Genomic DNA, 27,150 nt, shown 5'->3' on the forward strand with positions numbered 1-27,150 from the left:
GAAACTGCTGGGTTTGCTGCTGAGAGCCAGGCAGCTGAGGCTGAGAACTGTGAACTCGCTGCATCAGAGCTGGAGAGAGACAGGGATTATCATGCGCGTGTCGTGGTCAAGCCCTACCTGAATTGTATAATGCTGTGAATCCCGCCCAAGAGGAATGTTGTGGGGAGGGGGCAGCGTCTCCTGATTGCTGAGAGGACGAGGCTGGGCAGAGGTGAGAAGGAGGCCAGGGATGTCAGAGGACCTGGGCAGCTTTCAAGCCAGGCGATCCCTATTGTGATCCCTATTGTGGAGGCCAGAGGGAGATGGGGAGCCTGACAGCCCAACTGGTCACCCCTCCCCATCTACAGCTGAGTCCTGTGTGGGGATGATAGTGATTGTCTCTGCCCTACTCACCCCAACCTGCATCCATCTAACCTGAGCATTTTGGGTTCCCTGCTCTCGGGGGGTTTGCTTTCGTGACGGGCTCCCAGAGCCTCTTATGGCTTCTTGGCACTTTTCTCCCAATGTGTAGCTGTTGCTCTCTTGCTGGTCCATGGGGGAGTTGGGTGGAGAAATGGGCTGCGCTGGGGATTGAGAGAGGAGTCGGCCTTTTGCTTGTCCTTTGGAATAATAAAATAGAATTTAGTTTCTCCCACTCCCAGTCTCCGTTGTTTTGCATGAAATGGCTGCCAACTGCAGAGGTAAGGTGAAAGATTAAAGCAATGCAGATGTGATCTGGGACGGAAATACGCGATGAGGTCACCCAGGCAACCTCACCCCTACCCTATCACAGGCTCCTCAAACTTCCTATAGAGATAAAACTGACTGAAAAATTGTGCCCCTCTCCCCGACCCCAGGAAGAGTCTGACTGGGTCATGGGCTCATCCTCCTCTCCCTCCCCCTGGTGCTAGGCAGAAGTAATCCCACCGGAGTCACGTGACTTGTCTACACCAGCGTGAAGTTGTTGTAAGGGGAGAATCAGACCATTGGCTTCTCGGTCTGTTTGCAGGAGATTGTGCTGAAGCGATTCTGATCACTGAGCTGGGTTTCAGCCCAGTGCCCGTTCTGACAATCTCACCACCTGCCTAATTCTAGCTCAGTCCCATTGCAATCACTGGGGCTAGGGGCTGAAAGATTGTGGAAATGGCCAGGGAGGGAATATTTGAGCTGAAATCACTGAAATGTATTTTGCAAGGTTTATGTTAATGGCATCTGCTTCGCTCTCCTGCTTGGATGTTTTCTCTGGGGATCCCAGGGACAAAAAGGAGCAAGCGTTACCATCTTGGCTGCCAGTCCCCACTACGACTATCTACACCAGTGGTTCTCAAACTACGGGGCACGTCTCCCAAGCGAGTCACAGGAATGTGTCAAGGGAGGCGTGACCTGTGTGAGTTTTTTTTTTTTAAGAGAACACTGGCTAGCAGCCCTAGGTGGCTGGGGAAGATGAAGGAAGGCCGTGCATATCTGGGAGGTGGGTATAAAGGGGACAGATGGAGCCCTGCTATCCAGGCTCGGGCTCTCCTCCCGCCACACAATCCCTCACCTGGAGGCAGGGGGGCTCCAGCTGTCAGCCCCAGGTGGAGCAGCAGCGCAGAAGTCAGGGTGGCAATGGGGTGATAAGTCTGTGGTGAACAGCGATATTGGTGAATATCACTTTTCACATGGCCACCCTTCCTTCTGGGCTGCTGCTGGCCTGGCCAGCAGCCGCTGCTTTCTGCTCTGCCTTCAGAGCTGGGGTTGGGGATTTAAATTGTGACAGAAACAAATAAGGGGGGGGGGATGAAATAAATTGGAGAACCACTGCTCTAAACTATTACGGTCACCACTTTTGCAAAATGATAAATGTTGTGCAAAGTATGCCTTGAGAGGTATCATATAAAAAGTCATTGTCTGCTGAATATTATTGTCCTGTTAAAATGTGTGTATTAACATTGTGTATTTTGCTATATGTTTGTTACTGAAACATGCCGTAAAGCTGAAAAACACCCTCAGGGTCAGGTGCTCTGTAAATCTGAAAGACTAGCTCCTCAGAGCCAGGTGCTCAGTGTCCATTGATTGCTTAGCCGGCCATTCACTAGCAGGGGAGTTGTGAATAAGAAATTTACTATTCACCTGAAGGATGGTTGGACGCTCACCTGCGCCACAGACTGATTGTCACCTGCCTTCTACCCCTACCCTCACCTCCCGCCTGCTGGCAAACCTCAAAGAGGAGAGCGATATGCAAATACAGAGTAGCCTCCATTTTTACCTCTTTAGTACCCAGGAAATCTAACCTGGGTACTAAGAACTGTGAACTGCCTGCAACATCGGGTGGGGTGAGAAAAGCTGTTTGCTTCACATCTTAATTACGTAGGTTGATAAAATGTAGGATTTAAAATGCATGTTGACCATTTATTTTTGCTGTAACCAAATTGGACCTTTTACATCTTTATCACTTGTGACCACTTAAAATCTACCTTTCTCTTGATAGTAAACTTGTTTTATTGTTTTATCCAAACCAGTGTGTTTTCCTCCAAGTGTTTGGGGAATTTCACTTCAGATAACAAGGCTGTTGCCTGACCAGCATCCTTTGTGGGGAGGACAAACGAATTAAAGAGCTTGGACAGCACAGTGCACAGACTGGGCAGTACAAGACTCACATTTCTGGGGTGCAAGGCTGGGACTAGTGAATTGGTTTATGTTGCTCTGTAGTTTACTTCATGAGTGGCTGGCTAGTGGCACTCAGTCCTGTATAGCTGGGAGTGACTTTGAAGGCTGGTGGCTGTGTGGGAGAAGAGCCTGAAGGGGTTTGTTGTTGGAAGGGGGAAGCAGTGTGAAAGATGCCCTGGGATGGAGAACTAAGCAGTTCAACAGACTGTACCCTGGGGTATGTCTCACACCCACTGTCTCCTGGGGCCCAGCATGGCACCATTGGGCTCTCATCATCCTGCTGCTGAAAGACGACCTGAGCAGGGCTAACCAGAGAGGGGGAACCAGCTTTGGCTAAATCCTGAACTATTCCTGGCATGTGACTTGGGGTTGTGCTGTCACCCTTCTCCTCACGCATCATTTTCCTTCCCCACCTTAGTTCTGCTCTCTCCTCTCTCTCCCTTTGCCTTGTGTCTCCTACAAGTCTGGCTCAGCCCGTCCAGACAACGCCACCTCTTCTTCAGCCCTGCTTGTAGCCTGTGACCAGAAACGCCGCAGCGCGGTGGGTTGATCGCTAGGACCCGGGAGCGGCTGGGGGGCGGCTCTGGGGGGAGCGATCGCGGGGCTCAGCCCGGCCCAGGAAGTGACTCGCAGCCGCTGCGGGGACTCTGGCTCCCGGCGAGATCCCCGCGCCCCGGCGGCTGGTGCTGGGAGCCCGGAGCCCGGGCTGCAGCCGGGAGAGGGGAACCTCCAGCCGGGCCCTGCCCGCTGCTCCCCGGGAGCCTCTCCCAGGGCAGAGCCCCCAGCCCGGCCAGGGCCCCTTCCCGGCCCGGCCCCTGCCCCTGCCCCGGGGGGCCCCGCTCGGAGGGAAGGTAAGAGAGACCCGACCCCGCCCTGCGGATAAAGAGATGCAGGGGGGCGTGTGGGCAGGACGGCGGAACAGGGATGCGGGGGGAGCAGGGGGCGGGTGACGGGGATGCGGGGGGCAGGGGTGATGGGGCGATGCAGGGGAAAGGGGGTGGCTGGAGGGGGACTGTGAGAGCAAGCGCAGACTGGTTGGGGAAGGGAGAGCCGGGGGCAGGGAGAAGGCAGAGGGGTGGGCAGAGATACAAGGCAGCCGGGAATAGTTTTTCCCTCGATCTGGTCAAACAAGCGTTGGGGGATGAGTGGGCAGGGGACTAACCCCTCACACAGGGGGGGCATTTCAGACTTTGGGTGGGGGAGCAACTTTAACTGTGATTCCAGGGGCTACTGAGGCCCCTGAAAACTCTTGGGTTTTTTTCAGATAATATCATAGAAATTAGCTGACAGGCTCACCAGATCTAATTCTTACATTTTAAAAAAAGAGAATGAAATAAATATTAGACCTACTCAGCTCTAATACTAACATGATCTAAGCTTGTGTCATGTCACTTAAGGGAATTTCAATCTCTCTTCTGAGTTTTTTAGTAACTCTTGAATACAACAATTGAAAGAATTGTAGAAAAGTATGGATTTGTTCCTATCACCATTTTTTGCCGTTCACCAAGTTTGGAATAGATCATTTAATGTTCGGAACCATCCTCCTAGGGCAAGACCCCGTGAGTTTATAGGGCAGGTGCCTGGGGCTCTAGGGGTGTTACCCCACTACAAATAATTAACTTGAAGCTGACTCTAAACAGGAGTGAAACTGATGCTTTAAAGTCCCTTTCCCAGTATTGCCAACTCCAAATGTTCAGAATTGTGAGATTGGCTTTAAAATCATGAGGCTGTGTACAAATAATAGATTTGGTGCTTATTGCCTTCTGCTTTTTGAGCCTTTCGGGTGTACTGGGGTCTCATTTTGAAGCTTTCTCCACAGCCACAAGGGTGAGAAACTTCATTTTTCTTTAAGAAGGAAGGCTGAAATCATCACATTTCCACCTGACTCCAGGAGCTGGGGCTTTAAGGAAAACAGTCATTCTCCTGAGGCTCATGAGAAAATTGTGAGAGTTGGCAATGCTGCTTTCACTTTTGGTTAAAGGCTAGTTACTTTCCAGAAGGCTCTTCAACACGACAGTATAATGACTGAGTTGCAGTTCTCACAGGAGAATATTTAAAACCAAACACCAGGAAAATTCCAGATTTGAAAGCTGAGGGGGAAAAAATGAGACTTCTGAGGTGTATCAAGGCCACGGCAGGCAGGAAAGGAAAATAAACAGGCCCAGGAGCTCTGGGCAGCTCTTCCTCTTGAAAGGAAGTTGGAGGGTCAAATCTAGTCCTTAATCCAGTAAAACATCACCTCCACTCATAGATCTTAACATGTGCTGAATAACTATGCACTTCCTACTTAAATAGCAGAGTCATCTTATCCAGGGCTACGCTCTGAAACCTGACATTTTATACACACTGGCTCAGGGATTGTATTTACTGGCATATTCTGAACTGTGCTGAGCGCACAGATGGTGCCCACTGAATAATACAAATCATGACAATCGTCAACTTTATATACTCAGGTTTCAGAGTAACAGCCGTGTTAGTCTGTATTCGCAAAAAGAAAAGGAGTACTTGTGGCACCTTAGAGACTAACCAATTTATTTGAGCATGAGCTTTCGTGAGCTACAGCTCACTTCATCAGATGCATACCGTGGAAACTGCAGTATAAACATGTAACCAGTATATATATACTCAGAGGATGCAATTTCTGTTCTTTGTTCTGGAATTCGCCTGGGTCCAGCTGCAACCCTAAGAATCTGAGCATGAACACACCTGATAGAATTATAGAATATCAGGGTTGGAAGGGACCTCAGGAGGTCATCTAGTCTAACACCCTCCTCAAAGCAGGACCAATCCCAAACTAAATCATCCCAGCCAGGACTTTGTCAAGCTTGACCTTAAAAACCTCTAAGGAAGGAGATTCCACCACCTCCGTAGGTAACGCATTCCAGTGCTTCACCACCCTCCTAGTGAAAATGTTTTTCCTAATATCCAACCTAAACCTCCCCCACTGCAACTTGAGACCATTACTCCTTGTTCTGTCATCTGCCACCACTCAGAACAGCCGAGCTCCATCCTCTTTAGAACCCCCCCTTCAGGTAGTTGAAAGCAGCTATCAAATCCACCCTCCTGCTTCTCTTCTGCAGACTAAACAATCCCAGTTCCCTCAGCCTCTCCTCGTACTCCTACAACACTTTCTCATTCCTTCCTTTTCTCTATCTCAGAACAAAAAATGACAAAACAAAATGGTTTCCAGTTAAAATCCACATGAGTATCTCAGGTCGAGTGGGAACCTCTCTATACCACCGCTAGCCCTTCCCTGGGTTTTGGCCCCTTCTTTTCACCTATGCCCCCAAATCACCCCCTTTTCTGAATGTAGCCTTTACTCCGGGGGGAATTCTGGGCCGCTGGTGCAAGGCAGAATTTTTGGGAAACTAAATGTCGTGCGTGCAGAATTTCCTTCCTTCCACAGAGCCCAGCTCACACAGAGAAGTCACTGCTGGGTGGCGGGAGAGGGAGCTAGAGGGTTCCTGGCAGCTGCAGTTCCCAGCATGTCCTAAGGGAAGGAGAGGGTGGTGCTCAGGAATCCCCGTGCAAGCCTGTGGCCGAGCATCCGGCTGTTTTGCCCTCTGGGGTGTGGGGGTGCAGGTATCTGGGCAAGGGGGGGCCCTGTAGCTGGGCTCTGGGGGGAAGGGGGTGCAGGTGTACTGGCTGGGGGGAGCACGGCTGGGTTCTGAGGGGGAGGAGCTGTGGGTGTCTGGCCCCTCGGCTGGGCCTGGGGGCGGGGGTGGGATGGGAAGGGGGCAGAGGAACAGGAACTGGGGTGTCGTAGGGGTTTCTTTAACTCTCTGCTCCTGAGGGGATTTCTGTGTGTCTGTATTGTTACAGACATCCTTGTTGACAGGTATTTTGAAATAAATTACCAAAACAATTGAAACTGGCGTGATTATGTCGTGTTATTTTGACAAATAACAGTTGCAGAATTTTACAATATTGTGTGCAGAATTTTTAATTTTTTGGCGCAAAATGCCCCCAGGAGTAAACTTTGGCGCGGAGAGCTTGGCTGTATTTCTTCGGAGTCCTCCACGTGCTTTCTTAAAACACCCTCCCCCACATCCCCACCTTCTGAAAAGGTTTTACAGGCAATTGCCAGCATGGTCTTATGTTAATCACCCTGCCTCTGTCTGTCAACAAAATACTGACTCTCTGCAGAACTCACATTCCGCACTGACTAGGTGTGCTGTAGTTTCGACCTCTACCTGGGAACACAACTCCTTTATGAAACTCCTGGGGGGGGGAAGCCCCCGCTGAGTCCCACAACTGGCCCCTCTGCCCTCACAGCTCAGAAGCTCCAAGGCAAATATCCACGGGCCACCCCCTCCCTTCCCGCATACACACACCCTGCTCCCACCTTCTTATTTGATTTCTAATAAAAGACAAACTCATGACCTTTGGGAGTCTGTTTCCTGAGTGTTCAGGGCTGGCTGGGCTGCCCAAGGCCCTGGGCTGATTTCTGTGCAGGATTCAGATCTCAGCCACGCCCGGTGCCAGACCAGAGTCACTGCTGGGTATGGCAGGGGCTGAGTGCGGATGGGCCAATGAGATCAGCCTCCGCCTGCCTGTCCCTAGGGGCTGCAGGGGGAGTCCAAGGCAGCTCATTCATCGGGTGTTGCCACCAGAGGGCTCCGGATATGGCTAAGGGAGAGGAGGAGGCAGGTGTGTGTGTGTGTCTGTCTGTCTGTCTCTCTCTTCCCTGCTCATGTTATTATAGCCCTGGAGTGCAGCTCCCCGGATCAGAAGCTGCCTCCTGCATTTAAACCTGGGAACCTAAAATGAGAAGCTGCTTCTTACCCAGCAGAGGAGAGACCTCTGTTAAAGCCCCTCTGTGCCCAGCCAAGGTGGGGAATTTCTCCGGCGCCTGGAACCAGCCTCTGGGGCTCTGCTGACACCAGCTCCTGAACTGGAGCCTGCAGGTGATGGGAAGACCTGGGGGAAAGGGCTGGGGGTAGGCAGGAAAGTGACTCTGCACAAAGGGCCCCTTTCCTGGACCTGCTGGGGAGTTTGGCCTACATGGAGAGGGGGCTCCCTGTGTGTCTGCAAGTCCCAGAGCTGCTGCCCTCACAGACACAGACAGATTCAAACCTTTGTTAGCAGTGGCCGTGGCTGATTTGCCTAATGAGAGCAAAGGCCCACGTCAATGAGGCAGTCACCAGCTCTCCCAGGGAGAGGGAAGATGATAAAGAGGGAGAAAGGAGAGACTGGAAGGAGCAGCAGGAGCAGGAAGTAGGGAGGGAGATTCCCAGCTCCCAGACCTGCCTGGGTCCATTCCCTGCATTCCCCTTGGCAGACTGACTCTCCTGGGAACAAGGGGAGGAGCTGAGAGAGGAAAATCCAGTTCCTAACTCTGCTGAATACAGCCTTACTTGGGGGGGAGCTAGAGAGGGTTACACTACATCAGTGGTAAACCTTTTTTTATGCACAAGATCAACTTTTGAATTGAAGTGCAACCTGGGATCTATCCTACCCCTTCCCTGAGGCCCCGCCCCACTCCATCCCCCCTCCCTCCATCACATACTCTCCCACACCCTCACTCACTTTCACCGGGCTGAGGTGGGGGTTGGGGTGCTGGAGGGGGTGCAGGCTCTGGGCTGGGGCTGAGGGGTTTGGGGTATGGGAGGGGGCTCTTGCCTGAGCCTGGGGCAGGGGGTTAGGGTGCAGAAGGATGTGAGGGGTGCATGTTCTGGGAGGGGGGGTTTGGAGTTTGGGTGCAGGAGGCGGCTCTGGGATGGGGCAGAGAGTTGGTGTACAGGAGGGGGTGGGGGGTGCAGGATCTGGGAGGGGGCTCAGGGCTGGGGCAGGGGGTTTGGGGTGCTGGCTATGGGAGGGGCCTCTGGGCTGGGGCTGGGGTGTGGGAGGGGGTGCGGAGTACAGGGTCCAACCGGGTGACGCTTAACTCGGGCGGCGGTGCAGAAGGGCTAAGGCAGGCTCCCTGCCTACCCTGGCCCCATGCTGCTCCTGGAAGCGGCCGGCACATCCCTGTGGCCCTTGTGTGTGGCGGGGGGGGGCACATAGCTCCGCTCTCTGCCCCTCTCTGCAGGCACCGCCCCCACAGCATCCGTTGGCTGCAGTTCCCCATTCCCGGCCAACGGGAGCTGCATGGGCAGTGCCTGCAGACAGGAGCAGGGAGCTGAGACCCCCTGCCCCCTCCCCCCAGGGGCTGCACTGCCATAGGGACATGCCGGCTGCTTCCGGGAGTGGCATGGGCCCAGGGCTTAGCCCCGCTACACCGCCGGACAGTTAGCGGCCGGTGATCACGATTGACTCTCAGAGGCTCCAGGGTCCACCACTTGGTGATGACTACACTACGCTGTAGGGCAATCCCTCGAAGTCGCTCCTTTGATTCTGCTCTTTTTCTAGAGTTTGACACAGAGATGCTGTTACGGGGAGAGTTTAAAACTGCTTTGGGGGGCTTAGTTCTGCTGGGAGGGGCCTGGCCTGGGTGGTAATAAACTAACTGGGTTTCTTCCCAGCATGGCAGAGTCCAGAGGATCTGTCTGCAGGGAACGAGCCTGGGGGGAATGGGGGTGTGAAATGGACTCAAGCCCCTTCTGACCCCCCCCCTCCCCAATTGACCCTCTCGCCCTGACAGGCTGAGGAATCACATCCACATTTCGCTCCAGATCGACCCAGGAGACAGGGCAGGGAAATGGCTGTGATGGAGCCAGCTCAGGTAGGGCTTTTCAGGGAGCTGCTGGGCGGGAGGAGACAGGATGTGATAAACCTGCTGATTTTCTGAGCTGGCCTATTGGGAGGGGGGAAACATTCCCACATTTCTGAACCAGGAAACACCCCCCTTGGCAGGCCTGGGAACATTTTCCAGACTCCCGGTGCTGGAGCCTGAACCCACGAGCGAGGGGCTGCTGTGGAATACGAAGGGAAGCTGTCGGGATTCCTGTCCCTGGCCCCGGCTCAGAGCTCTGCTTCCCGTATCAGCCTGTGGCTGGCAGGTGTGTGGGAAATGAGAAGACGCTGCCCTGCTCCGTGAGCTGGGGGGGACAAGGAGCTCTCACCTCCCCACTCTCTGAACCTTCCTGGCTGCTCTGAACAGGGGGTAGGTGGGATTCTGCTTTTCTGAGCCTCCCAGAGCTTCCGAGATGTTTATTTTTTCTTCTTCCTTTCCCGTATGACCAGTGGGGTTGTGGCTGGGGCAGCAGACGCTGAGGGGGGACTCTTGTTGTTCCAGATGCTGGTGACCTTCGAGGAGGTGGCTGTGTATTTCACCCAGGGGCAGGGGGCTCTGCTGGACCCTGCTCAGAGAGCCCTCTACAGGGACGTCATGCAGGAGAACTACGAGACAGTGACCTCGCTGGGTAAGGGATCCCTGTCCCCTCGGTTCTTAGAAAGTTTCTGGCCTGCATTTCTGACTCTGTTCAGGTTCTTCCCTGGTCAGTTAGCTGAGAGGGGAATGGGTTCCATAGTCCATAGCTGCCGTGTGAGAGAGACCTGCATCTCCAAACCCCCTCCAATGGGACCACAGTGTCAAAACCTAATGGACATGCTAAACCCTTCCCACCCCTCCAGCTTTCAAGGCCAAGATGCTGTGTATTGTCCTGTGTGTATTGTTTCTCATTTGAACACATTTTCACCTCCCTCCTTGGGACTAGCTCCAGCCCTGGGGAGGGCTCTGGGCTCTGCAGGGGTAACTCCAGAGCTGTGTGTGCATCAGCAAGGGCCCCAGAGTGCACAGATCCTGCAAACTCCTAGCGAGGGTGTAAAAATTCTCTCCACCTCCCCAGACATCTGCCTCTCCCAAGGGGGCTCAGTGACCATGTTCCCATCCCTTTGGATTCCTTATTCTCCCAGCACAGCATGGGGACAGGTTCCACTCCTGGATTGTCCTTTGTGACAGACACACTCCCAATCCTCCATGCAACCTGATCTGGTCTGATTTCATCCCCTGCGCAGGATTTCCCTTTCCCAAACCTGACCTGATCGCCCGGCTGGAACGAGGGGAAGGGCCTTGGGTCCCAGATCTCCAGGCCTGTGATGAAAGAGAGATCCCGAGAGGCACCCGCACAGGTGAGGACTGACGAACCATCGGGCGAATTAAGGAAAAAGTTGAGAATCCCAGAAATGTGGTGTGAGTAAGAGCCCTCAGTTGTTCCTCATCTCAGCCAGAGTAGGGCTGTAGTCAGTACATATTGCTCATGTCTTTCCACCCATCCTGTTAGCTGCAGGAGTTTCCTTCCCAACTTTCCTTCTGCGTGAGTGTTTGGGTGGGAAGTAGAGACAGAATCCAGTTGCTGATTCTTTGCAACTTGAGTGTGTTGGGTTTTCCCTCGGTGCCATTCCTCTTTCTCCCCAGCACAATGACTCCTGTCTGGATTGTCTCTCTCTCCCAGCAGGTGATGTGACAATGAGTGAGAAGGAGGAAGGGAATCATCATGAGGAAGTCCCTGGGAAAGTGGAACCACAGGGGACCTTTGTGGGAAGAGCTGAAGGGAATTTTTCCCAGTGCTGGGAACAGGGAGAAGCCTGGGGAAATTGGCACAGGTCAGAGAGGCTGTTGGGATACCACTCAAAGAAGAAAGTGGATGAATCTATTAAATGTGGGGGAGGAGACAAGGATCCCACAGCCCAGCAGACAAATCTCAAGGAAGAGAAACCCTACCACTGTCTCCAGTGTGGAAAAGGATTCATTCTGAGATTACACCTTGTGATACATCAAACAATCCATACTGGAGAGAAATCCCTTCAATGCTTGGACTGTGGGGAAAGCTTCAATAACTGCTCAGATCTTAATAACCATGGGAGAAGCCACACGCTTGAGAATCCCTATCAATGCCTCGAGTGCAGGAAACGTTTCAGTGGGGAGTCAGCAGTAATTATGCATCAGAGAATCCACACAGGAGGGAAACCCCATAAGTGCTTGGACTGTGGGAAAGATTTCACACGGAGATCAGGCCTTATTACACATCAGGCAATCCACACCGGAGAGAGACCCCATAAGTGCTTGGACTGTGGAAAAAGTTTCACATGGAGATCAGGCCTTGTTACACATCAGGCAATCCACACCGGAGAGAGGCCCCACAAGTGCTTGGACTGTGGGAAAAGTTTCATGCAGAAATCACACCTTATTAGACATCAGACAGTCCACACAGGAGAGAGAGCATATAAATGCTTGGTGTGTGGGAAAAGCTTCAGTAACAGCACAAACCTTACTAACCATCGGAGAATCCACAGAGGAGAGAGACCCTATAAATGCCTCTACTGCGGGAATGGTTTCCGTTGGAAGTCAGCCCTTATAATACATCAGAGAATCCACACAGGAGAGAGACCCCATAAGTGCTTGGTCTGTGGGAAAAGTTTCACACAGAGATCAGCACTTGTTACACATCAGACAGTCCACACAGGAGAGGGACGCTATACATGCTTGGAGTGTGGGAAAAGTTTCCTTTGGAAGTCAGGCCTTATAACACATCAGAGAATCCACACAGGAGAGAGATCCCATAAGTGCTTGGACTGTGGGAAAAATTTCATACAGAGATCATCCCTCACAAGGCATCAGAGAATACACCGAGGAGACAGACCCTATAAATGCCTCGAGTGTGGGAACTCCTTCAGTTGGAAGTCCGATCTTATCACACATCAGAGAATCCACACAGGAGAGAGACCCCATAAGTGCTTGGATTGTGGGAAAAACTTTAGGTGCAGCTCACAACTCACTCAACATCAGAGAACCCACACGGGAGAAAGACCCTATAAATGCCTTGAGTGTGGGAAAAGTTTCATTGGGAGTTCTCATCTTGTTGCACATCACAGAATTCACACTGGAGACAAACCTCAGAAATGCCTCAACTGTGGGAAATGTTTCAGGTGGAAGTCTGCCCTTATAACACATCAGAGGATCCACACAGGAGAAAGACCTCATAAGTGCTTGGACTGTGGGAAAAGTTTCACAAACAGATCAGCCCTTGTTTTACATCAGAGAATCCACACAGGAGAGAGACCCCATAAGTGCTTGGACTGTGGGAAAAGTTTCACACAAAGATCATGCCTGATAACACATCAGGTAACCCACACGGGAGAAAGACCCCATAAGTGCTTAGACTGTGGAAAAAGTTTCACACAGAGATCAAACCTCATTAAACATGGGAGAATCCACAAAGGTGTGAGATTCAATCTGAGCTCACACATTAGTGATCCACACAAAAGAGAGAGCTTGAATGTGGGGGAAGGTTCATTTGGTGCTCCCGGAGTATCAGGCACCCGCAAATCTACATAGGGAAGAAACCTCTGAGATGTTCTCAGTGTGGAAAATGCTCCAAGTGGAGCTAAGACAATGTTGGACATGAGAGACTCCTGCACACAGCACAGAAATTTTCTCAGGGCTCTGACTAAGCCATAGTAATCAATTTCCTCATTCCCAGACACACCAGGGGCATTTGGCTCCCAAGGACGCAGGTGCCCATCATTGGAGTGAGGATCCAGCAGCAGCTGATCATCAGCTAGTCAGTGACCTTCTGGCTCTGCTTGGTCTAAGCAAACCCCAGGAAGAGAGGGAGAAGCCCCGATCAGCGCCTTCTCCCTGCTACAGCCCTGGCTGCTGAGCTGATGGGCCACGGGGGAAAGGAAAGAGAGAAACTCCTCCAGCTGCTCCGTCTGCCTGGCTGAAGTTCCCACCTCTCCCTTCCCCTCCCAGCTGGGATCCCCCTGCCATGGAGATGAGGAGAAGGACACTTGGGCCAGGCCCCACCTTCACTCTACACACCCTTCCCCACCCCCCATCTTCCACCACCCCTTGGGCTGGGCTCCCCCACTTACCTGGAACTATCTCCTGCAGGGGTAGTGTCCCTGGGGCTGGTTACTCCTCCCCTCCCTGAATCCCCCAGGGCACTGGGCTCTGGGGGATCAAATATTGAGGGACCAGGCTGACGGGTTCTGGGGAGGACACTGAGGATTGAATGGTTGGGGCTGGGGGAGCTGGGAAGCAGGAGGAACAGGGTGCTGGGGCTATCGAGTGTTTGGGGATGATGGGATAAGAGGCGAGGGAGAGCACAGGGGTAGCGAGGTGCTACCTCTCCTCACTCTTCCCTTCTGCCCCTTCTCCCTGCCCCCGCTGCATTCAGACAGCAGCACTGGGAGGGGCTGATTTCCACAGGGCCCTTTGTCGGAGGCCTGGAGTTCCCACCTCTGCCTTCGCAGCATCAGTCTCTGAACGTCTGTCTATGGTAGGAAAAAAGAAAAGGAGTACTTGTGGCACCTTAGAGACTAACCAATTTATTTGAGCATAAGCTTTCGTGAGCTACAGCCCACTTCATCAGATGCAGTGAGCTGTAGCTCACGAAAGCTCATGCTCAAATAAATTGGTTAGTCTCTAAGGTGCCACAAGTACTCCTTTTCTTTTTGCGAATACAGACTAACACGGCTGTTACTCTGAAACCTATGGTAGGAAAGTTGTTGGAATTACCTAGCACGTCTCCCCTGACTCTCCAACACTCTTTCTAGTCACACTGACCCTGAGTATATTATCTATTCTGATCCTCGCCATGAGCAGAGTGATCGTTAGTCCCTGAGTTCCCGCTTTGGGGCCGGATTGTCTCATTCCCAGCCAGTCTCACATTACTCCAGGCCATGCTGAAAAGCATTGAGTGTTTGTATATTTTTCTCCCTTAGGGAGCAGAACTAAACAGATGCTAAAAAAATGGGGGCAGGGATAGCAAAATGTCGTGTTTTAGCTTCTGTGCTATTCCAGGGCAATAGGGTGAGTCCAAGGGTTTCTCTCCTAACCCCATCACTGTCATGTTCCACTCTCGACACAGCAGTCTCTGTTCCAGCAATGGAGAGTTTTATCCTGTCCCCGTTCTACCCCTCTGCCTCCTAAGGTATCATTTACCACCGTGTCCCTGGCTCTAGATACTTAAAAATCAGTTTTGATTTCTGTGATCCTCCGTGAGACTTCGGAGGGCTGGAGAAGAAAGTGTCACAGACCTCCGAGGGAGGGGAAAGGAGGAATCCCAAAGAACCTCAAAGCACAGTTTGACCTTTCTGATCTGTTTCCATCTATTGGTGAAATTGCTTCCAGACTTTTTCTGGGCTAGTCCAGACCATTTGTAGATGGGAAGTTTTTTTGCCTTTGTTTTCTTTTCTTTCTTTTATTATGATGATGCTAAAACTTTTGCAGCTAATACAACCAAATTATTAGGCAAGAAGTGAAGTTGGTTTAGCCATTTCCGAAGAAAATGGCTATATTTATTTTCCTGATTTTGAGTCTTCAGGTTCTCTGAGATTTCACTTTATGAATGTAAAAGTGTTTTGTAGCCCACCCTGGAGTGTGGGTTTTTCTCTATTCCAGAAGGCTGTTTGGTCACAGACTTTGATATTAGCTTAGTTTAGATGTAGCTCAGATTTACTGAGGACTTAAGGAATGCCAGAATAGTCCTTTTTTATTTTATTTTAACCGTATTCTACCCTTTGTGATGTGAACTTTGTTTTATTTGAACAATGGCAAAGGTCTGTGTGTCTCAGCACATACACTGAGGGTGCCATCTCGCGTCACGTCCGAGAGGCAGAGATGGAAACGGGGAATGAAATCGCTGCCTGACCCCTGCAGTGACGTGACTTAGGGCCCAGCCACCCTTCAGAGGCTGCTGCGGCGGAACTGCACTGATGCAGCTTTTGCGCTTCGAGGGGGACGCTACGTGGACCAAGGAGAGGGGTTCTCCCATCGGCGTAGGTCACCCACCTCCCCAAGAGGGGGCAGCTACGTCGATGGGAGAAGTCCTCCTGTTGCCATAGTGCTGTCTACACCAGAAGTTAGGTTGGTCCAGCTGCGTCGCTTGGGGGTGTGGAGTTTCACAACTGACGTAGGTTGCGAGCGCAGACCAAGCCGCAGCGTCAGGAGGAGAAGAGGGTGGGAGGTGAGAACAGAGCTGGGAAATGGCTGGGTTTGCTCTTCAGAGCCAGACGGCTGAGGCTGAGAACTCGCTGCACCAGAGCCAGAGAGACACTAGACCTGACCTATGAGTGTTGTGTGAAGCTTCCCCTGCAATCTAAAGGACCATGAACGAAACCGCAAAAATGATTGGGGGAGGGGGCAGCGTCCCCCTATTGCTGAGGTGCCGAGGTTGGGCACAGACAAGAAGGGAGCCAGGGATGTCAACAGACCTGGGCAGCCTTGAAACCAGGCCAACCCCTAGCATTGAGGCCAGAGGGAAATGAGGAGCCCTAGAGCCCTGCTAGTCACCCCCTCCCCATCTGCCGCGGTGTCCTGTGTGGGGACGAGAGAAACTGTCTCTGCCCCACTCACCCCACACTCATCCCTCCTTTCTGAGATCTTTGGATTCCCTGCTCTCAGAGTGTTTCCTTTTGTGATGGGGTCCCAGTGTCTCTCGTGGCTTCTCACCACTTTTCTATCATTTATAGGTGTGGCTCTGTTTTTGGTTCTTGTGAGAGTTGGGCGTGGCACTGTGCTGGGATGGAACCGAAAAGTACCCCCCTGAGCTGGGCTGGGGGTGGGGAATGGAGTCTGTCTTTGTTCGTCCTTTGGAATAATAAAGTAGCATTTAGTTTCTCCCACTGCCAGTCTCCTTCGTTTTGCATTAAATACCCACCAGATTCAGAGTGGAAGTTAAAAGTGAAAGCAATGCAGATGTGGTCTGGGATGGGAATGCTCAGTGAGGTCACCCAGCCAGCCTCACGCCTGCCTTGTTGCAGACTCTGTCTAACTTCCCATAGAGATAAAACTCTCTACAATCTGGTGCCCCTCTCCCTGACCCCAGTACAAATGAGGAAGAGTTTGACTGGGTTTCTGGGGTCATTATCTTCTCCCTCACCCTGGTGTAAACCAGAAGTAATCCCACTGGAACCCTTTGAACTGTCTACACCAGTGTGAAGTTGTTGTGAGAGGAAAACCAGACCATGGGCCTTTAAGTGTGTTAGCAGGAACAATACTCACACATAGAGAGTGGTATTGTCACCCCAACACTTCAAATATCATGAGTCAGACCCCCAAAAATCGTGATATTGGCTGAAAAATGACGCCATTCTTCCAAAAGACGAAATCACAATTTCTTTTGAAATCCACCTGTTTTTTTATCTCCTCCTGCCTACTCCCAGTGTAGTGTGAATAGCACGGCACTGCCCACCCGTGCATATTTATGGAAAGGAAGTGGATTTTGGCTCCTGCTACAGGAGTTCTCACAATAATGCAAAGATCTCGGACCTTTACGCAATTATGGAGCAGGGCCTGCAGGTGCCACTTCCTATCTCTTGCCCGCCCAGGCCATGGCAGTAACCTGTTCCCATAGCTGCTAAAGTTTGTGCAGCTCCATGCAGGACATTTAGCACCCTTGCGAAAGTCACTAGTTTCCCCTAAATGGTCCCTGGCCACCGGTTGTGAGAGGGACAACCACAGGAGGAACATTGAAGACTCACGGATGAGGAAGCTTTTCTCCCCCTCAAAAAGTCGAGGCATGCCCCATACCTTTTGTGGCCCTTCTAATGCCTCCGATCCTGTCCTGCTGATCTCCAGCAGGAAGCCCTGACTCAGGAGTGGGGGATGCAGAGGAAGATGATGGAATCTTCACTCTGCCTTGCTCCTGGTCCGGAGCAGTAGCAGTGCCCGGAGCAGCCCTACCATCTGCCCCGTTCTATCTCAGACACGTGGAAATAAATTGGTTCGTCTCTAAGGTGCCCCAAGTACTCCTTTTCTTCTTGAAAGCAATGGGGCCATTAGCAGTGCAGTAGTACAATGAAACGTGTAAGATTTTGCAGGATTGGGAATATAGTTTGCTTGGCTTGGGGGTTTCTCTCTACTGATATTCGGTCTGTTCCTCATGCCACAACTTTCCCCAGTTTCCTTCTTCTCTGACTGCAAAGTAACTGTTTCTATGGATACCAAGATTATTTTTAATACGGTAGCAGCTAGAAGCTGCACCCAAGACCGAAGCTCTATTGTACTCAGCATGGTAGTCTATATACAGAGCATGAGAGACAGCGCCTAAGGGACAGAGCTTCTTGTCTAAATACACAAAACAGACAAAGTCATGATTCTGTAGGTACTGGGAGCGTCTCCATGATTAAAGCCGGGTGCTTAAAGTAGGTTTTCAACTTCCCACATGTAAGAGAAATACATAAAGCATGGGGCCATGTTCCCAGCTGGTGTAAATCAGCCTAGATCCAGCAAAGTCAACACAGCTTTGCTAAGTGACAGGCAGTGAGATTCTGGCCTTTGTTTCTGCCCTGGAATCACAGTGTGATTAAGTGATTAGCTCCATTGTTGTAGCTGGAAATGGCTATTCTCTGTGATTTAGCTTCTCCAGGTCTGTGCTCTCTGGCAGCCAGATGCTGCATCCTTGCCCTTTGAACTGGGATCGCCCCCAAAATAAAGTCACACAGTCCTGTGTCTCCAGCTTTAGATCCCACCTTTTAGGCCATGTGCATGCTGAGAGAAAAGAGGTTTTTTTTAACTAAGGGTCCCCAAACATGAGAAACAGATCTTGTACAAGCCTGCTGGAGACAAGGTAAGTCACAGCTTCACCTTGTTGTACCTGATCGAGATGCACCCCACCCCATAGTGTTCCTCTCTACCAGTTACACTGAGGTGAAACTACCATTTGCATTGTCTACACCAGGGTTGGTCAATAGGCGGGCCAGGGGACAAATCTGGATCTCCAGACACTTTTGAACAGACTGCAAAATCTTTTATTATCATTATTGTTATTATTGTTGTATTGTTTTCTCTGGAATGTGGACCTTGAATATACCCTGACCAAGAAATTAGGACCCTGACCAAAAAAAAAAAAAAAAATTGTCCCTGATCTACAGTATGACTTTACAATAAGAGAAAGAGAATCAACATCCTAGTGCAGACAAATCCTCAGAGACCGTCTCTTGGAGCAGGTTTCGCCCTTTAACACCTCCATGGCCACCTCAGTTAATGCTGATGGGCAGGAGAAATGCAAAATATTTCATATGTCTTTACCCAGCTTGGAATACATTTCAATCCACACGGGAACCAAGCTAAAGAGTCAGCACTCTATGGCACGCAGCTAAGGAATTCCTGATTTATGTGGCTACAGCCAGCACAAGAGACAGAGCACAGGCTAGCCAGTGACATGTCAGAGTAAAACCCCAGCTCTCATCAGAGGGACATGCCGGCCTATTCCCCATTGTTGTTGTGTCCTGCTGAACATCTAAGTTCCTAACTCCCCTCCCCAGGGAGAAGCAGAATTATGGTCACACCCTGGGTGATGACCAGGTGCAGCTTGTGTGCTGGTAACAAGCTGTGGCCTGTTTGCTCTTGGTTGAGTCTCACTTGAGCTCATCAGTATTTTCTCCTGTCATCACCCTGAAAGTGAAAAGGTCTATAACTCTCTAATCACACCCGCAGCAGGTTGGATCATATTAAAGAAGTTCTGTATTAAAATCACAAATGAGTTTGATTCCCCATAGTTTAAAATCCAGGGTACTACTAATTAAGAGCTCTCTTGGTTTTTGGTACTGTATCTCTCCCTCTATGTGTGAAACTTGCAAGCTGCTAATTGCGTTAGTACATTCTAAGACAGAGTCTGTTCTCAAAGCAATTCACAGAGAGGGAGACTCAAAGTAATACTCTGTAACAACAGAAACAGCACCCAGAGACTCCCCGCCCTTTTGTTGTATTAACAATTGTGATTAAAATAGAGATAGAGGATGTATGTGGATGGATGCTTGGTGTGGATAATAACTGAATGATCAGGGAGGTGCCAGCCTAAGAATGCAGTGTCCATTGGCTGAAGAAGGCGTCAAGTGGAAATAACCAGAGGACCCCTGGAGGGCAGACTGGAATCCACCCAACAGCCTCAAGAATGGGAGAACCAAAGAACAAGACAACATCTGGCAGCATGGAGCCGTTAGGAAATGTGACATCTGCTGATTGTTTCAGCAACAGCATGATGAAGCAATTCCCATAGACTGGCATAGGAAGAAATTCCTATAAAAATGGACTCTAGAAAGTGAGAATTTTGGGGGTCTGATTTTGCAAACCAACTTCCAGGAGCATCAGATGAGCATCTGACAAGGCCCTGCTCCCTGCTCATGTCCAGGCCACCTGGCCAGTGGCTTGGCATGAGCAACTCTAAGGCTGGTAACTATGATAACAACCTTGCAGAACCTGTGTGTGTGTTTGTATGAATGAATGTGTGAATAAATATGAGACTGAATGGAATGTTATAGCTATAACTAACTGCTTACTATGATTCTTTCTGTATTCACAATAAATGTGGTATTTTGCCTTTTCCCCTTTAATAAGATCCTGCTGGTTTTTATTTTATTAGTATAACAAGAACCCCTGAATTCATGCCCTGCACACTAGTGTAATAATATTTGCACCAACATGCCTTCAAGGGTGTCAGCGAAAAGCTCAAACAACGAGGAGTCCTTGTGGCACCTTGGAGACTAACAAATTGATTTGGGCATAAGCTTTCCTGCTCTAGAACTCACTTCATCAGATGCATGGAGTGGAAAATATAGGAGAAGGTATATATGTACTTGTGGGGTTGGGGGTTTAAATTGCGAGAGACACAAAGAAGGGGGCCCGATTAAATGAATTTGAGAACCGCTGCTCTACACTATTATGGTCACCACTTTTATAAAATGAAGACAAAACTTCTACAAAGTATGCCTTGTGAGGTATCATATGAAAAGTCATTGTCTGCTGAACATTATTGTTCAATTAAAATGTATGTATTAACATTGGGTATGGAGTTATGAGATTGGGAGACAGGCCAGTCCTTGCCTACAGACAGCCCCGCAACCTGAAGCAAATACTCACCAACAACCACATACCACACAACAGAACCACTAACCCAGGAACTTATCCTTGCAACAAAGCCCGTTGCCAATTGTGCCCACATATCTATTCAGGGGACACCATCACAGGGCCTAATAACATCAGCCACACTATCAGAGGCTCGTTCACCTGCACATCCACCAATGTGATTTATGCCATCATGTGCCAGCAATGCCCCTCTGCCATGTACATTGGTCAAACTGGACAGTCTCTACGTAAAAGAATAAATGGACACAAATCAGATGTCAAGAATTATAACATTCATAAACCAGTCGGAGAACACTTCAATCTCTCTGGTCACGCAATCACAGACATGAAGGTCGCTATCTTAAAACAAAGAAACTTCAAATCCAGACTCCAGCGAGAAACTGCTGAATTGGAATTCATTTGCAAATTGGATACTATTAATTTAGGCTTAAATAGAGACTGGGAGTGGCTAAGTCATTATGCAAGGTAGCCTATTTCCTCTTGTTTTTTCCTACCCCCCCCTCCCAGATGTTCTGGTTTAACTTGGTTTTAAACTTGGAGAGTGGTCAGTTTGGATGAGCTATTACCAGCAGGAGAGTGAGTCTGTGTGTGTATGGGGGTGGGTTTTTGGAGGGGGGTGAGGGAGTGAGAGAACCTGGATTTGTGCAGGAAATGGCCTAACTTCATTATCATGCACATTGTGTAAAGAGTTGTCACTTTGGATGGGCTATCACCAGCAGGAGAGTGAATTTGTGTGGGGGGGTGGAGGGTGAGAAAACCTGGATTTGTGCTGGAAATGGCCTAACCTGTTGCTCACTTTAGATAAGCTATTACCAGCAGGATAGTGGGGTGGGAGGAGGTATTGTTTCGTATTCTCTGTGTATATATAATGTCTGCTGCAGTTTCCACGGTATGCATCTGATGAAGTGAGCTGTAGCTCACGAAATCTCATGCTCAAATACATTGGTTAGTCTCTAAGGTGCCACAAGGACTCCTTTTCTTTTTGCGAATACAGACTAACACGGCTGTTACTCTGAAACCTGCTACATGTTTGTTACTGAAACATGCTGTAAAGCTGAAAAACGCCCTCAGAGCCAGGTGCTCTGTAAATCTGAAAGACTAGCTCCTCAGAGCCAGGTGCTAAGTGTCCATTGATTGCTTAGCCGGCCATTCACCAGCAGGGGAGTTGTGAATAAGAAATGTACTGGTTTCAGAATGGGAGCCGTGTTAGTCTGTATCAGCAAAAAAGAACGAGGAGTACTTGTGGCACCTCAGACAGTAACAAATTTATTTGGGCATAAGCTTTCGTGGGCTAAAACCCACTTCATTGGATGCATGCAGTGGAAAATACAGTAGGAAGATAGACAGATACATATAGATATACAGAGAACATGAAAAAAATGGGTGTTGCCATACCAACTCTAAGGAGACTAATTGATTAAGGTGGGCTATTACCAGCAGGAGAAAAAAAGCTTTTGTAGTGCTAATCAGGATGGCCCATTTCCAACAGTTGACAAGAAGGTGTGAGTAACACTCTCACAAATCTTGGGAGACAGGCCAGTCCTTGCCTACAGACAGCCCCGCAACCTGAAGCAAATACTCACCAACAACCACATACCACACAACAGAACCACTAACCCAGGAACTTATCCTTGCAACAAAGCCCGTTGCCAATTGTGCCCACATATCTATTCAGGGGACACCATCACAGGGCCTAATAACATCAGCCACACTATCAGAGGCTCGTTCACCTGCACATCCACCAATGTGATTTATGCCATCATGTGCCAGCAATGCCCCTCTGCCATGTACATTGGTCAAACTGGACAGTCTCTACGTAAAAGAATAAATGGACACAAATCAGATGTCAAGAATTATAACATTCATAAACCAGTCAGAGAACACTTCAATCTCTCTGGTCACGCAATCACAGACATGAAGGTCGCTATCTTAAAACAAAGAAACTTCAAATCCAGACTCCAGCGAGAAACTGCTGAATTGGAATTCATTTGCAAATTGGATACTATTAATTTAGGCTTAAATAGAGACTGGGAGTGGCTAAGTCATTATGCAAGGTAGCCTATTTCCTCTTGTTTTTTCCTACCCCCCCCCCCCCAGATGTTCTGGTTTAACTTGGTTTTAAACTTGGAGAGTGGTCAGTTTGGATGAGCTATTACCAGCGGGAGAGTGGGTCTGTGTGTGTGTGGGGGTGGGTTTTTGGAGGGGGGTGGGGGAGTGGGAGAGCCTGGATTTGTGCAGGAAATGGCCTAGCTTCATTGTCATGCACATTGTGTGGGGAGTTGTCACTTTGGATGGGCTGTCACCAGCGGGAGAGTGGGTTTGTGTGGGGGGGTGGAGGGTGAGAGGGCCTGGATTTGTGCTGGAAATGGCCTAACCTGTTGCTCACTTTAGATAAGCTATTACCAGCAGGACAGTGGGGTGGGAGGAGGTATTGTTTCATATTCTCTGTGTATATATAAAGTCTGCTGCAGTTTCCACGGTATGCATCTGATGAAGTGAGCTGTAGCTCACGAAAGCTCATGCTCAAATAAATTGGTTAGTCTCTAAGGTGCCACAAGGACTCCTTTTCTTTTTGCGAATACAGACTAACACGGCTGTTACTCTGAAGCTTATCTAAAGTAATCTTCAGGTTGGGCCATTTCCAGCACAGGTCCGGGTTTTCTCGCCCTCCACCCCCCCACACAGATTCACTCTTCTGCTGGTGGTGGCCCATCCGGGGTGACAACTCTTTGCACAATGTGTATGGTGGTCAGGTTGGGCCATTTCCTGCACGGGTCCGGGTTCTCTCGCTCCCTCATCCCCCTCCGGGGGCCCACCCCCATGCACACACGGACTCGCTCTCCTGCTGGTAATAGCAGGAACAAAGCTTGCAACAAAGCCCGTTGCCAATTGTGCCCACATATCTATTCAGGGGATACCATCACAGGGCCTAATAACATCAGCCACACTATCAGAGGCTCGTTCACCTGCACATCCACCAATGTGATTTATGCCATCATGTGCCAGCAACGCCCCTCTGCCATGTACATTGGTCAAACTGGACAGTCTCTACGTAAAAGAATAAATGGACACAAATCAGATGTCAAGAATTATAATATTCATAAACCAGTCGGAGAACACTTCAATCTCTCTGGTCACGCAATCACAGACATGAAGGTCGCTATCTTAAAACAAAAAAACTTCAAATCCAGACTCCAGCGAGAAACTGCTGAATTGGAATTCATTTGCAAATTGGATACTATTAATTTAGGCTTAAATAGAGACTGGGAGTGGCTAAGTCATTATGCAAGGTAGCCTATTTCCTCTTGTTTTTTCCTACCCCCCCCCCCCAGATGTTCTGGTTTAACTTGGATTTAAACTTGGAGAGTGGTCAGTTTGGGTGGGCTATTACCAGCAGGAGAGTGAGTTTGTGTGTGTATGGGGGTGGGTTTTTGGAGGGGGGTGGGTGAGGGAGTGAGAGAACCTGGATTTGTGCAGGAAATGGCCTAACTTGATTATCATGCACATTGTGTAAAGAGTTGTCACTTTGGATGGGCTATCACCAGCAGGAGAGTGAATTTGTGTGGGGGGGTGGAGGGTGAGAAAACCTGGATTTGTGCTGGAAATGGCCTAACCTGAAGATTACTTTAGATAAGCTATTACCAGCAGGACAGTGGGGTGGGAGGAGGTATTGTTTCATATTCTCTGTGTATATATAAAGTCTGCTGCAGTTTCCACGGTATGCATCTGATGAAGTGAGCTGTAGCTCACGAAAGCTCATGCTCAAATAAATTGGTTAGTCTCTAAGGTGCCACAAGGACTCCTAGTCATTTCAATGTAACATACACATAAAGATCCCACATACACAAAGGCTTTATTCTTCTTAGTCTTGCAATCTAATCCCATACATAATACAATGTAATATATGTGGTGTCTATATATACATATGAGAAACCATCATCATAGTCACAAATTAAAAATAAAACATTTAATTAACATTAACACTAAACATTTAACATTTAAAATTTACCATCCTGTAAGCACTAAGCAGTTGCAGGACGGGTAGGGGAGATCTCACTCAAGACACAGGCAGCCAGCTATATTTGCAGACAGACTCACACACTCCTAAATAACAGTTAGAAAGAGGATCAAACTTACACTTGTGCTCAAATTCCCTCTGATGCATCTAATGGGTCCTTCTGATCTGTCTTTTTTCAAAGAGTGTTTTCTCCACAGCTGCGCTGCTGTTCCTTTGGGATGAGGCTAATGTAGCGGTTACTGCTGGCAGGCAGTTCTTCATTGCTGCTGCTGTTTTTGAGGCATCCCGGTAGTGCTGTCTTCCTTAGATGTCTTTCCTCTCTTGCTCTTCTCGAAATCCAAAACCCACTACATTCAGCCTACTATCGAACCCACTACATCCTCAGCCTGCTGGCTGTTGGCCTTATATACTGGTTGGTGTCTCTCAGGGTCAGCTCCCCTCAGCCAATCAGCTTCTCGTTTTTGAGCCCCTCCCATCATGTCATACTTATTTTTAGACACAGAACCCCTCCCCACGACATCATTTTTTGGAGAGCCCCTCCCTTTGAGGTTATTTTTGGCAGAGCAGAGCTCCTCCCTCTGATGATGGAATTTTCCACTGCATCATCTCTAAATTTGAAGATTCAGAGAGGTAGCCATGTTAGTCTATTTCAGCATAAATAACAAGGAGTCCTGTGGCACCTTAACGACTAACAAATGTATTTGGGCATAAGCTTTCACATCTGACGAAGTGGGTTCCAGCCCACGAAAGCTTATGACCAAATACATTTGTTAGTCTTTAAGGTGCCACAGGACTCTAAGGGTACGTCTACAGTACAAAATTATTTTGAAATTATTCTATTCGAATTTTCGGAAGCGATTTTACACATTCGGTCTTGTGTGTCCCCACTAAAGCGCGTGAATTCGGCGGAATGCACCCACAGTACCGAGGCTAGCATGGAATGTCGGAGCGTTGCACTGTGGGTAGCTATCCTACAGTTCCCGCAGTCCCCGCCGCCCATTGGAATTCTGGGTTAAGCTCCCAGCGCCTGATGGGGCAAAAACATTCTTGCCAGTGTTTCTGGGTGTGTGTAATCAGTCACTCCTCCCGCCGTGAAAGCTACAGCAGACAATCATTTCACGCCTTTTTGGCCTGCAGACGCCATACTGCTTTCAGCAGACGGTGCAGTACGGTGCACCGCTTCTCTCCTGGTACTATGAATCCACCTCGCATTTCCTCTCGTCTTTCTATGTCATCTCTATAAGTATCTACTCTTTCTTTCTCTTCCTCATCAACTGCTTCCGCTGCCAACTCTGCTCGGCCATCGTGAACCGAGCGGCACAGCTTCTGCCGCCAACTCTGATCTCCCACTCTCGCCGCTCTACCGAGCTTCTCCATGTTGTCTGTCCTGGGCTCCCGCCTCCATGAAAGCAGAAGACAACCATTTCCCGCCTTCCTTCAGCTATCGTGAACCGAACAGCACCTCTTCTGCTGCCACTCCGCTCTCCTACTTTTCGCGAACTTTTTCCAGGATTACCCGTGCAGGCGCCATAGCGCGGCAAGCATGGAGCCTGCTCAGATCTCCGCTGCTGTTTTGACCATTGTACATACCTCACACATTATCCAGCAGTATGTGCAGTACCTGCAAAACCGGACAAGGAAGCGATGACAGCGCGATTACAATAGTGATGAGGACATGGACACAGACATTCCTAGAAGCACGGCATGTGGCGATTGGGAGATCATGATGGTGTTGGGCCAGATTCATGCTGTGGAACGCTGATTCTGGGCCCAGGAAACAAGCACAGACTGGTGGGACCGCATAGTGTTGCAGGTATGGGATGATTCCCAGTGGCTGCAAAACTTTCATATGCATAGGGCCACTTTCATGGAACTTTGTGACTTGCTGTCCCCTGCCCTGAAGAGCAAAGATACCAAAATGAGAGCATCCCTCACAGTTGAGAAGCGAGTGGCCATAGCCCTGTGGAAGCTTTCAACGCCCGACAGCTACCTGTCAGTCGGGAATCAGTTTGGAGTGGGCAAATTTACTGTGGGGGCTGCTGTGCTGCAAGTAGCCAATGCAATCATTGACCAGCTGCTATCAAGAGTAGTGACTTTGGGAAATGTGCAGACCATTGTGGATGGCTTTAATGCACTGGGGTTCCCTAACTGCGGCGGGGCGATAGACGGAACCCATATCCCTAACTTTCCCTGGAACACCGGGGCGGCCAGTATGTAAACCGCAAGGGGTACTTTTCCATGGTGCTACAAGCACTGGTGGATCAGAAGGGACGTTTCACTGACATCAACGTGGGATGGCCAGAAAAGGTGCATGATGCTCACATCTTCAGGAACTCTGGTCTGTTTGAACAGCTGCAAGAAGGGACTTACTTCCCAGAGCAGAAAATTACTGTTGGGGATGTTGAAATGCCTATAGTTATCCTCGGGGACCCAGCCTACCCCTTAATGCCATGGTTCATGAAGCTGTACACAGGCACCCTGGACAGTAGTGAGGAGCAGTTCAACTATAGGCTGAGCAAGTGCAGAATGGTGGTAGAATGTGCGTTTGGATGTTTGAAAGCGCGCTGGTGCAGTTTACTGCGTCGGTTAGATCTCAGTACAACCAATATTCCAATTGTAATTGTTGCTTGTTGTATGCTCCACAATATCTGTGAGAGTAGGGGGAGACATTTATGGTGGGGTGGGAGGTTGAGGCAACTCGCCTGGTGGTCAGTTTCACACAGCCAGACATCAGGGCAATTAGAAGAGC

General features: G+C 49.6%; 1 protein-coding gene across 2 annotated transcripts; it reads left to right on the plus strand.

Moving 5' to 3' along the window:
* Window positions 1-7,018: 7,018 nt before the first annotated feature.
* On the plus strand, window positions 7,019-13,826 carry LOC144274263 (uncharacterized). 2 transcript variants are annotated; one of them, XM_077832923.1, is made up of 5 exons: window positions 7,019-7,535; window positions 9,212-9,292; window positions 9,806-9,932; window positions 10,528-10,641; window positions 10,965-13,826. In XM_077832923.1, the coding sequence occupies exons 2-5, from the start codon at window positions 9,269-9,271 to the stop codon at window positions 12,845-12,847; spliced, it is 2,148 nt and encodes a 715-aa protein (XP_077689049.1). In that variant the 5' UTR covers window positions 7,019-7,535; window positions 9,212-9,268; the 3' UTR covers window positions 12,848-13,826. The 2 variants fall into 2 exon arrangements, with proteins under 2 accessions (XP_077689049.1, XP_077689050.1); XM_077832924.1 differs by having other exon boundaries at window positions 10,968-13,826.
* The last annotated feature ends 13,324 nt before the right edge of the window (window positions 13,827-27,150 follow it).

The sequence above is a fragment of the Eretmochelys imbricata genome, chromosome 14 (genome assembly GCF_965152235.1).
Source record: "Eretmochelys imbricata isolate rEreImb1 chromosome 14, rEreImb1.hap1, whole genome shotgun sequence".
Lineage (NCBI taxonomy): Eukaryota > Metazoa > Chordata > Testudines > Cheloniidae > Eretmochelys > Eretmochelys imbricata.

Coding starts and splice junctions, on each gene's coding strand:
- LOC144274263 (XM_077832923.1), top strand. CDS start 9,269: ATGGCTGTGATGGAGCCAGCTCAG. Junction 9,933..10,527: donor CGAGACAGTGACCTCGCTGG/GTAAGGGATCCC, acceptor TCCCCTGCGCAG/GATTTCCCTTTCCCAAACCT. Junction 10,642..10,964: donor CCCGAGAGGCACCCGCACAG/GTGAGGACTGAC, acceptor TCTCTCTCCCAG/CAGGTGATGTGACAATGAGT.